Source organism: Stegastes partitus, unplaced genomic scaffold (genome assembly GCF_000690725.1).
Source record: "Stegastes partitus isolate 25-593 unplaced genomic scaffold, Stegastes_partitus-1.0.2 Scaffold1033, whole genome shotgun sequence".
In the NCBI taxonomy this organism is placed as follows: domain Eukaryota; kingdom Metazoa; phylum Chordata; class Actinopteri; family Pomacentridae; genus Stegastes; species Stegastes partitus.
In genome coordinates, this window is record NW_007578764.1 from 117,937 (window position 1) to 129,091 (window position 11,155).

General features: G+C 48.0%; 2 protein-coding genes across 2 annotated transcripts in view; both read right to left on the reverse strand.

The window, feature by feature from the left end:
• hcfc1b (host cell factor C1b) overlaps window positions 1-6,454 on the reverse strand; it is a 17,380-nt gene extending 10,926 nt beyond the window's left edge. The window contains exons 1-11 of the mRNA XM_008295241.1: window positions 5,553-6,454; window positions 4,720-4,868; window positions 3,715-3,875; window positions 3,099-3,289; window positions 2,930-3,014; window positions 2,746-2,852; window positions 2,465-2,644; window positions 2,034-2,333; window positions 1,809-1,954; window positions 1,560-1,724; window positions 1,238-1,465 (exon numbers count right to left, since the gene is read on the reverse strand). Coding sequence (XP_008293463.1) covers window positions 1,238-1,465; window positions 1,560-1,724; window positions 1,809-1,954; window positions 2,034-2,333; window positions 2,465-2,644; window positions 2,746-2,852; window positions 2,930-3,014; window positions 3,099-3,289; window positions 3,715-3,875; window positions 4,720-4,868; window positions 5,553-5,733 — 1,893 coding nt within the window. The 5' untranslated portion in view covers window positions 5,734-6,454. The remainder of the gene's footprint in view (window positions 1-1,237; window positions 1,466-1,559; window positions 1,725-1,808; window positions 1,955-2,033; window positions 2,334-2,464; window positions 2,645-2,745; window positions 2,853-2,929; window positions 3,015-3,098; window positions 3,290-3,714; window positions 3,876-4,719; window positions 4,869-5,552) is intronic.
• A 105-nt stretch (window positions 6,455-6,559) lies between these two features.
• Window positions 6,560-11,155, reverse strand: part of irak1 (interleukin-1 receptor-associated kinase 1) — a 22,663-nt gene continuing 18,067 nt past the window's right edge. Inside the window, exons 7-11 of the mRNA XM_008295242.1 lie at window positions 10,666-10,760; window positions 8,855-9,053; window positions 8,450-8,779; window positions 7,703-7,801; window positions 6,560-7,143 (exon numbers count right to left, since the gene is read on the reverse strand). Of these exons, the coding sequence (XP_008293464.1) occupies window positions 7,067-7,143; window positions 7,703-7,801; window positions 8,450-8,779; window positions 8,855-9,053; window positions 10,666-10,760 (800 nt within the window). The 3' untranslated portion in view covers window positions 6,560-7,066. The remainder of the gene's footprint in view (window positions 7,144-7,702; window positions 7,802-8,449; window positions 8,780-8,854; window positions 9,054-10,665; window positions 10,761-11,155) is intronic.

Consider the following 11,155-nt stretch of genomic DNA (forward strand, 5'->3'; position numbering starts at 1 on the left):
GATACCAACTGAAGAGTTCAAACTTGGACTCGTCCATCCAGAGGACCTTCTTCTAGTCACCAACAGTCCAGTGTTTGTGTTTCTGGATGTTTGCAGGCCTCAGTAAAGGCTTCTCAGCAGCTCTTCTTCCCTCTAAGCCTTGTTCCATCAGTCGTCTCTTATGGTCACTCTGGAGACCTTCTCAGACTCTGGTCTAGAAGCATCTCTGGCTGAAGATCAGCAGTGCTCTTCCTTCTGTCTCTAGTCCTTCAAGTCTTGAGGTGTCCACATCTACTTCAGTGAACTTTGTTTTCCTGCCTCTTCCTTGGAGCATCTTCTAAGAACCAGTCTCGTTAATTGACTCCAGATCTTACCTGACCACACTGTGAGAACGCTTCATGTCTCTCCCTGTTTGTCTCAGAGACCGTCCAGCATCATGAAGAGCTTTAATGTGGACTCAGTTCTCCACGTTGTACCATGTTGAACATTCAGCCACTAAAACTAATGTTTCTGGGTTAGGACCGACCCAGTCACAGTCCGGTCAGGAATGAAGGTAAATAACTAGAATCTGACATCTGAGTCAAGAAATAATAATGTGCTTTAAAATTTTTTTGTAAAACTGAATTTGAAAATTCATGTATAACAATAATAATTAGATTTTAACATTAAAATATCATTCTGGTTAAAGAGCTTCTACATGCTGGTGCATTAATCATGGCAGAAACATAATAAATGATGTTGCTAATTAGCAATGCTGTTAGTTTAGGGCGGCTGTGGCATAAACCTGACACTGGGTGGAGGTGTAGTACATGAGTTAAGGACTGTACATACACTGTCCAACAAAAACTAATTCCTGAGTTTGTTTACTACGAATGTTTTTAGATTTGTGCTTCTACTTGGAGAATCTGGATGAATTCTATCACAGGACTGAATTTACCACAAGAGTTTTATAAATTCAACAGTTTTAGCAATTTTGCCCATTTCCAGGGGACTTGTCTGGGATTTAAACGCGGTCGTTCCCTTAACATGTTCTCACACTTACATGAATAAAAACGAACACGACTGTCATAAAGAGCCCATACTCTGCTCATTTCCAGGTTTGTCATTATGTGTTTGAGGCTTAATAGAACATGTTTACCTGCTTAGTGTTTCTAAACATTATTTTCCTGAATGTTGCTGCAGCGCCACCTCCTGAACAGCACAGTCTGCTCTGATTGGTCAGCTGGAGGTATGATAGTTTGTGAGATCTGTCACTCACCAGAGCTCCGCCCCCTCCAACGCTCAGAGGGCTGTTCACCAGTGTGATGGTCTTTGTGACTCCGCCCACCACTGTGGTGACCACCTGCGCCTGCGGAGACACTGTCACTGTGCCCGACTTATGGACTGTGATGATTGGTCGGCTGGGCGTCCCAGGGGCAGAGACGACAGAGGCCCCGCCCACCTGAGCAGCTGCTGTCTTCAATGTTCGAGTGGCTTGGTTACTCACCTGAGAGAGGGCAAGACACACACCTGAGACTGTCACTGTTGGTGTTGTGTTTGTGTTGGTGCTTGTGGTCAGTTGTGTGTCCTCAGAGCTTTACCACTTTCACACTGCTGGATCCTGGACTGACGCTGACTGTCTTCACGACTGACGTTCCTGCGGCGACGTTCAGTATGGCCGGCATGGACGGAGGGATCTTCTGTGTTGCTGCAGCAGCCGCCGCCAGCGCCGCCATGCCACTCATCTGAGGACTGTTGCCAGTTGGCTGAGAGCAGACAGGAAGGAGATGTCACAAGGTGTAGTGAAAGCTGTGAAGCAAGTATGGTCAGAATCATGCAGATGCGTTTACCGTCTGACTGGGTTGAGCAGGTACCACCATACCAACACCTGCAGGGACCGTCGACACAGCAACTGGAGATTTGGGTGTGGCCTGTCTCACCGTGATGATGGAAGCTCCACCCACTGTGCCTGGAGCTGCTGCCACCTTCAGGGTTGCTGCAGAAACAAGGCCGACAGGTGAAGGAGCGGCATGTCTACCTGTTTTGCATCTACCTGTGCAGATGTGTAGACCCACCTGGTGCTTTGGTAGTTGCGGCTGGCACGCCTCCAGGTATGGAGGTGGCAGGTGAGGGGACAAGTGTAACGCTGGGTAGCGGGACACTCTGGTTAGCTGGTGTCATGGCAATGGGGGTGGGGATCTTGGGGGAGCTAGCTCCAGGTGTGGGGGCGGGGCTGGAGGCAGGTAAGGCATGAATGTCGTACTTCTGCAGCTGCAGCAGGTAGGTGTCTGCGGTCTGAGACGGCCCCCAGCTCACCTCCAGAGACGACGTGTTCGCCCGAACTAGCTGCACCCGAGAGGGGGCGCAGGGACGCTCTGAGGACGCACAGGTGAAACGAGTAAACAGCACTCAACAAAACACACACAGTGTCCTGTCCTCACCTGTCTTCAGGTAAAACCTGCACTAGCAAACAGCAACACAGGTGCTGTATATGGTGAGCCCTCACCTGTCTCCAGGTACCACAGGTCCTTGCAGCACACCTGGTTGTTCCAGGCCTTGCGGTACCCGTCTCTGCCGCTCCAGACGTACAGTCTGGAGTTGATGCCGACGCCACAGTGACCGGCTCGAGCCCGCGGGATGTTGTCCTCAATGCTGTCCATCAGCACCGTCTCCCAGCACATTGAGTCTGTGCACCGGTGAGCACACAGGTGAGGAGACAGACAATGAGTAAGTGTGTGTGTGTGTGTGTGTGTGTGTGTTTATGTGTGTGTGTGTGTTGTTGTGTACCCAAGTTGAGACAGGCCAGTGTGTTAGTGCACTTCCACTCCTTCTCATGAGTCGCCACTTTAACATCATCCATCACCAGAGGAACCCAGCCTCCAAACACAAACATCCTGCAGACAGGTGAGCAGGTGAGCCCTTAGTACAATTATTGCCTGCATTTGTCTGTGTTGTGTGTCTGTTGTCGTACCTGTTATTGATGGCGGTGGCAGAGTGCAGGCTGCGGGGGAGGGGGACGGTCCCATTGACGGCTGGTTTGCTCCACACCAGAGAGTCTGTGATGTCATGAAAACAGAGCCAATCAGAGGTCAGCATGGTTCAGTGTGTACCTGATGATCAGGTGAGCTCAGGTGTCTCACCTGTGTCCAGTAGCCACAGGTCTCCAAGCCTGCAGCCATTCATCCCCCCGTAGATGATCAGCTTGCTGCTCGTCACCACCGCTGTGTGGCTCTCTCTAGGGGGTGGAGCCATGCCCGACGTCACCGGGATCTCCCAGCCGACCACACTGGAACCTGGACGCAGCTCCAGGCAGTATAGGTCATTCAGGTACCTAAGAACGGATGGACAGGTGAGGCTGGAGGGGACAGGTGAGGCTGGAGGGGACAGGTGAGGTTAGAGTGGACAGGTGAGGTTAGAGGGGACAGGTGAGGCTAGAGGGGACAGGTGAGGTTAGAGTGGACAGGTGAGGCTAGAGGGGACAGGTGAGGTTAGAGTGGACAGGTGAGGCTGGAGGGGACAGGTGAGGCTAGAGGGAACAGGTGAAGTTAGAGTGGACAGGTGAGGCTAGAGGGGACAGGTGAGGCTAGAGTGGACAGGTGAGGCTAGAGGGGACAGGTGAGGCTGGAGGGGACAGGTGAGGTTAGAGTGGACAGGTGAGGCTAGAGGGAACAGGTGAGGTGACAGAAGATACTGGGGGTCTGCATCTGGACCGGCAGCTTTCAGGTCTGTGTCCACACCAAGCTCAGTGTGTCCTACCTTGGAATGTTGTTCTTGGGGTCTTCACTGTCATTGGCCAGTCCTCCGAACAGGTAACAGCGACTGCCAATCAGAGAGAAGCTGTGTCCAAGGCGGGCGCAGGGGGGTGGGCCATTCTTCGGAGCTTTGGCCGTAAGACGTTTCCACTCCCAGCGACTCGCCTAAGGAGGTTACAGGTACTGATGACCTGAACTACCTGAAACCCTTATACACACCTGAACCAATCAAACACACCTAAACACACCTGATCTCGTCAGAACCAGCTGATTTCTCTCTCCCTCTCTTAATATATGTTAACATTTATATGACAGTGCTTGGTGTCAGGTTCTAGCAGAACCCAGATGTGTTCTTCCTCCTAAATGTCATGTGTCTATCTGCTGTACTGATGAAGTTCTGAGGCTCAGGAATGATGGAAAAATCCATTAAAGTGATCAATCTGGACCCTCCTCTGTGGACTTCATGCAGGGCTTTTGGGAGTGTGTGAGTTGGAATTTCAAGTGTTCGTATTGGTGCGACTGGAGCTGTATCAGCGTTGCTGTAACTGACACAGACAGCTGCTGAGTTAACCACAGTGGTGGAAAACAGGACTGTAGAACTTCGGGATTGAGCTTAGAGGTGTTCTGGTGACAAACGGAGTTCAGCTACACGCTGTTTGTTGAGCACCGCGGCCTCCAGCAGCAGCTAGCACAGCCTGCTATGTGGGGCGTTCGGGGAACATCGTAAACTGTAGCGTCTATGGATAAGAACATGTTCAGCAGGTCAGATGTTTCTCCTGTGACCAGGTGGGAAGTGAGACCAGATGAGAAAGTGGGTCACACCTGTGCTACCAGTGACAAAGTTAGTCTGGAGTCCTGTCAAGGGCCTGGAACTCTGGGAATATTCACAGTACGAAGGTAGAACTGAAAATAAAAATGTAAAATATTCATAGTATGCTGACCAATCAGTCTCAGAAGCTGATTGGTCATTGGGTGCGTATTCCCTGCTCCTCGCAGTGAGGTCACCCACCTGCAGCTCGTACAAGTCGCTGCTGTACTTCCCATACTCCACCATCCCTCCAAACACCAGCAGCCGAGTCCCGTCGCACACGAAGCCATAGGCGGCGCAACCGGGCGGGACTTCACCGCGGACCGCTGGGACGAACCACTGGTTGGTAGCTGGAGGGGGGACAGAGACAGAGAAACACTGAGACACTGTCCTCTGCAGAGACAGACAGACAAATGATCGTATATTCATCTTGAGGAAATAAAGGTATGCAGTCGTTCGCACGTTACATTAAGGAAATAAGAGGAAACTAATGTGCAAAATCATGCTGGTATTTCACAGTAAAAAATATAATAATTAAAGTCTAAATACAGTATAACAATAAAAAAAATATAAAATAAAATAAAATAGAATAGAATATTAATCCTATATAAATGGTGATTCCAGGATTATTGAAAAAGTGCTGAAAGTGAAAGAAAGTTTCTGTTTTTTCTGTTGCTGTTTTGTTGTTGTTTTGTTGTTTAGCGTTTCCCGCTGCAGCAACGGAGGGGGCGTGGCTCTGTGGCGTCACCAGTGTTTTCAGTAAAAACGCGCCATTTCTGTCTGTTTCTGCCGGAGCCGCTGAGCTTGTTAGCTACCTGCTAATCCATGTTAGCGGAGCGGCTAGCCTGTTAGCTTCGGCGAGGAAATGCTGAACTACCCTAGCAGGCTAAAGCAGCACTAAGTTCAGTCTCAGCGTCCGACTTCGTTAGCTCGTTAGCAGAGTTAGCTTAGTAGCCGTTAGCTTCCTCTGAGCATCTCTTCACGCAGACATGAAAATCAAATAATGAAACGGAACATAGACATGAACGTCCTACCGGTGTTGTAGACGTGCAGCTCGTCTACGATCCCCTCGTTCCCTCCACCGAACACCACCATCAGCTCCTTGATGGCCACGGCCCGGTGTCCATGCCGGGGCCGCGGAACCGGCCCGCTCCAGCCCAGGACGCGCTTCCAACGGGGCTGGAGCACCGCCGGGGTCGCTGCTTCGGCCGCCATGACGCCACGGTGTGAGTTCACTCCTCCTGATCCTCAGTGCGGGATTCAAATCCAAATTCAGTCGGGAGTCTTTAAGGGGTTCTGGATTAGCATTAGCCCGCTAACTAGCTCCAGGGGCTAACTAGCCGGCTAACAGGAGAGAAGCTGTGTGGGTAGCTAACTAGCTGCTGACAGCGGGATCAGAGACAGGCTTCGTGACTGAAACTCAGACTCTTTTACTAAACCCGGAGGATAAACTACGTCCTCAGGAGATCCGGTCGGTTGCTGGGTCTAACACGGAGCACCGGGTGTGAGCCAGCAGGCAGCCTGCAGCGGACAGTCGGTACGAAGCCGCCGGTAGCTGCTCAGGCTAACACACAGAAACGGGGAGAGAAGCTCCGCGGAGGCTGCAGGCTGCTGTCAGACACGCACAGCCGCGAAGACCCGAGCCGCCATCTTGGTGCTAACAGCTACCACACTGCTGGCTGGTAATGGCAGCGAAGCTAGGTGGCTAACGGCTAACGGCTAACAGCGACTCTTGGTTCACAGGTCATATAATAGATGCACGTTTGCTGTAGTCCGACACATCATCTCTGTAGAACATGAATTATTACAAACCCTGGAAATTAAAACACCAGCTGATGTAATAAAACATTAAAACCTAGATAGTAAGGTACCCACATGTCAGAAACCTGCTTATTATTGCATGAAAGGGCGAATGGAACTTTAAATAACGTTCAGTAAAACCGTGAAACATGACCAGACCTTTGATAATAACTGTAGAACACAACCTGATTTATCTGACAAGCGTCACAGAAGCTGCCTCCAACAACAAATGACAGAGACATGGAATAAGAATGTGTTTATTGTGCTGATGCAAACCGTTTGTTCAAGTTTCACAAATCACATTCACAGTGGTCCAACATCAAACATCAGCTAAGGCACATTCACATGTCGCATATGTATTATTTCAGAATTTAATGACAATAATTAAAAATATGTAACTTTAAAAATGAGTGAACATGATCAATAAATAGTTGCTGACAGTTTGCAGTCCAGCAGAGCTGATGGGAATGTTGGTTGGATGTCATTTGACCTTTTCTGTTCTTAAAGAAGGTTTCCTCTCCTGTTAATGCACAGCTGTGTGGATCAGGCACTTTGGGTTTTACTGCCCAGGACGTGTGGGCATGTGACAAATAAAACTCTTCATGTTGGTTTTGGTTCTCTGAACTCTGTCTCAGCAGGTTTCACTGTAAAGGCACAGCTGGAAACAGCTGCAGCTTCTTCTGAGATCATTCACAAGTGTGAACGGAAACGTTCATCTTTGGTCCTCTGGTTCCTGTGGGGATCACAATCAGTCGTGTTTGGCAGGAAGATATTCGAGCTCATCGCTTTCCTCTGGTCCTCTGAAGTCAGAACTCTCCTGTCCATCTGAAACCAAACACATGAAGAAACCAGCACGAGACGAAATGAGATGAGAAAGCATAAAAATACACGCAACATTTTACACTTCCCCACCTCGACATTTTTGTTAAGCTAATTTATTCCTGGTAGAAAATGAATCAATGTGACAGAGACATCCCAAATATCAACCCTCCAGAATGTCTAAAACCTGGATATTAATGAACCAAAACATCTGCTACCTGGATTTTGAACAATTTTTCAAAAAACTGGCTACGAATGCAACAAAACGTGGATGAGGTACTTGTCCCCCTCTAGAGGTAAATTCTGATGACCCAATGTGACTGGGGAGCCATGAGGGGCTGAGTCTGTCCACCAGGTACACAGTTTGGACATTTCAGATGCAGGAACACAAACAAAGAAAACACACAGTCAAGAAGTGTTTTTTCACATTTAAAACCTCCATCGCTCAGCTGTGAAAAAGATTTTCCTGTCATGTTGGTGTTGTTGCAGTAAAACTGAGCTGGATGAAGATTCCACAGAAGAATGAAGCAGTTTGTAACTGAATGGAGACAGATGAAGAACGTACAGAGATCATCAGACGACAGCAGCTCAGGAGTTTGGATTCTTCCCTCTTCGTACTGAGCTTTCTTCTCCAGCAGCCGCTGCTTTCTGGGATTCATGTGAACTGAAACAATAATCAGGTTTTATTTTCATGTCATACTTTTTCACTTCAGCGAACTGAAGCTGTGCAGCAACATGAACTCAGAGAGGTCCTCTGTCAGTAGGACTCAGTCAGAACCTCAACCTACACATACACTAAGACAGGAATCACAGTTTAATTATTCATTTTACAAAAAAGAAATATAAAAAAAAAACCTGGAATCAACATGTCCAGCTGATTCCAAGGCTCCCCAGATGTTTCCAACACTGGAACAAATGTTGTGAGCATTTCTACAGCCTCTCCAGACTGAGACGCCTGCTCTCCATTTGGCTGTTTCTTGTCTTGGATGTTTTATTTCTCTCAGAGACAGCTTCTTCTTTTTGTCGAGATTTTGAGGGAAAATCAGTTGTGTGATTTTACGGATGTTGGTCAGAACAGTTTATTCTTGGAAAACTGTTAAATGACAAAAGTAGAATAAAGTGGTTTTGATAAAATATATAATTTTTAGGTCAGATTTGGTTAATTTTCCTAATGGAGCCAAACATCACAGATGACACGTTCAAGGACTGTCTGAAATGTGAAACTCTGACAAGTTTTTTCATGTTTTGAGCTTCTGACTGATAGAACTGTTGAGGCTCTCTGGCAGGTTCAAAGCGTTTACTGCTGATGTACCTGAGTGGACCGGAAACATTGACTGCAGGGACCCTGCAGGAGAGAACCCACAGAACCCTGCTGTGGTTCCTGCTGTGGCTCCTGCTGCACTGTCGCTGGTGCTGCTGGGCTGTGGGGGGAAGTTGTACCGGTCCTCTGTGGGGACAGACGGGTGTGGATGAGGGTTCTGGTCTCTGCTGCTGGTGCCGTTAAACTGGGAACTGAGGTCATACTGGGAGAAACCTCGACTTTCATCCGTCTCACATGGACCCAGGAAGGACAAGGAGGACAGAGGGGGGAGGGAGGAGGAGGAACGAAGGGGGTGAGGAGGGGGAAGGGAGCAGAGAGATGACTGGGAGGACTGGGAGGACTGGGAGGAGTGGGAGGACTGGGAGGACTGGGAGGACTGGGAGGAGTGGGAGGACTGGGAGGACTGGGAGGACTGGGAGGACTGGGATGATGGGTAGCTGTCCTCCAGTGGTCCCAGTGTGGACAGCTGCTGGGACAGAGCTCCCACACTGGAGTCCAGACAGGGAGGAGGTCTGGGGACAGATGGAGCGCCAGAGGAGGAGGAGGAGCTGGTTGTCCCCACAAAGGCCTGGATTTCCTCCAGTATGTAAAACACCTGAAGAGAAAACACACAGGTGAGGAACTCCAGAGGATCCAAACTGGAGCCCTGAGGGACACCTGACCAGAGCCTGAACTGGGATCAAGTGACTGTTCTGGCTGATATTCTGCATTTTTCTGATTCGGCTGTTTCTGATCAGCATCCTATCTGTCTGCCATCACTCTGTAAATATGAAATCAAACTTTACAATCTGGACCTAAGTGAGAAACAGAAGTGACAGAACAGCAGAAAAAACAGTAGGACACAAACTGTTATTGATGTTAGGGCTGAACGATTAATTGCATTTGCGATAATATCGCGATATGATAGAACGAGATTTTGTAACCGCAAGGGCCGCGACTTCACTGGTCACGTGATCAGGCGGCGTGACCTGCTTTTGTTTACGCCGAGTGAGGCGGAGCAGAGCGGTACGAAGAGGGAGTGACGTCACCACGACGCTTTCACCTGCTGCACAGTGGCTACAGCCTCAACAGAAGCCCACACAGCAGATAGTTTGGTGTCAAAGCGTAGCAGCACATCATCCGTATGGAAATGTTTTGGCTCTAAGACAGAGGACGCTATGCAGAGCCAAGGGTTCTGCAGAACCTGCCGCGCTCCGGTTGCTACTTCACCTGCAGTGACGTGCAGTGAGGGGAGGCAGAGGTTTACAAAGGACATTCTTGGAGTTTATTTTATGTTCACTGGTTTTATGGATAGAATTGTTTTTCACTTTGGTGTGTGTGATGTTTCTGACCGGATCAGTAAGCTTTATATTTTTACTTTCATTTTATGTGCATGTTTATTTGTTTGTTTATAGACTGTCCTGTTCGGCAAAGACAGTGTTTAAGAAGAGCAGTCAACATGTTTACATGCATTTTCATCAAAGTTGAAAAGTTCGTCAAGTTTAAGGAAAAAGCCACAGATTTGTTTCATTTGTTGTTGTAATCTGGCTTTGAAATAAATCTGATACAGTTCATTAAGCAGTATATGGATTTATTTCTTGTTTTTGTCAAAACATACACATGGAGAGAGCCTAGATAAAATAATCGCATATCAAATCGCAATATTGAGGAAAAAAATCTCAATTAGATTTTATTCAAAAATCGTTCAGCCCTAATTGATGTCAATCGATCAGTTAACAGAGAAGGTCCTGACGTCACATGCACTCATATTCAATCATAATAATCCTTATGAATGAAATCATTTTGTTATGAATGACTGAAACTCTGCTGTTAATATACAATATTTAATTTATATTGGTTCCAAATATCAGCTATTGGTCTGACTGATGATGATAAATGGACTGCACCTATATATTCTACCTTAGCGGCACTCGAAGTGCTTTACCCATTCACACACACATTCAAACACCAACGGTGACAGAGCGGCCATGCAAGGTGCTGCCTGCCATTGGGAGCAACTTTGGGTTCGGGTCTTGCCCGAGGACACTTCGACTGTGGAGGGGATCGAACTGCTGACCTTAGAGCACAACCGCTCTACCACCTGAGCCACAGCCGCCCTATTATCAGTAGTTTGTGTCTGCCTCGAAAGCCATATTAGTCGCTGCTGGGGCCTAACTGGAGCTGATGTGTGGATACGACACCTGAAGCACCTGATGTGTGGCTCTCACCTTGTTCATGGCTGGTCTCTTCCTCTTGTTCTTGTCCAAACATTTGCAGGCTAAAGCAGCAACCTGCAAGCAGCTGGCCGGCTCAACAGCTCCCCCTGCAGACCGAGAAGATAGCAAACACCCAGACCATCAACACAGAGCTGCAGAGTGGTCTGCTGCACCTCGTCCCAATTCTACGACAGGATAAAACGCCCCGGCCTGGATGCAGCAGTACTATTCACACTGAATTACCTACAAAGGAACCCTCTGAACCCTAAAGGAAACCTGCAGGTTTGAACAGCTTACTATCTTTTTTTTTAAAAATAACTTTAAAATGCCACCATTTATCAGGCAGAAACTGTAAAAACAAATGATCAGATTTCAACTTTCTGATGGTCCTTGAAGGTATCATCTGAGCTGTGCAGTTATCAACCAAATTTGAGTTTAAAATCATTTTGTCAAAATCATAGTATCCTACACATCACATTTCATTATTAGGGTTAGTGTTGGA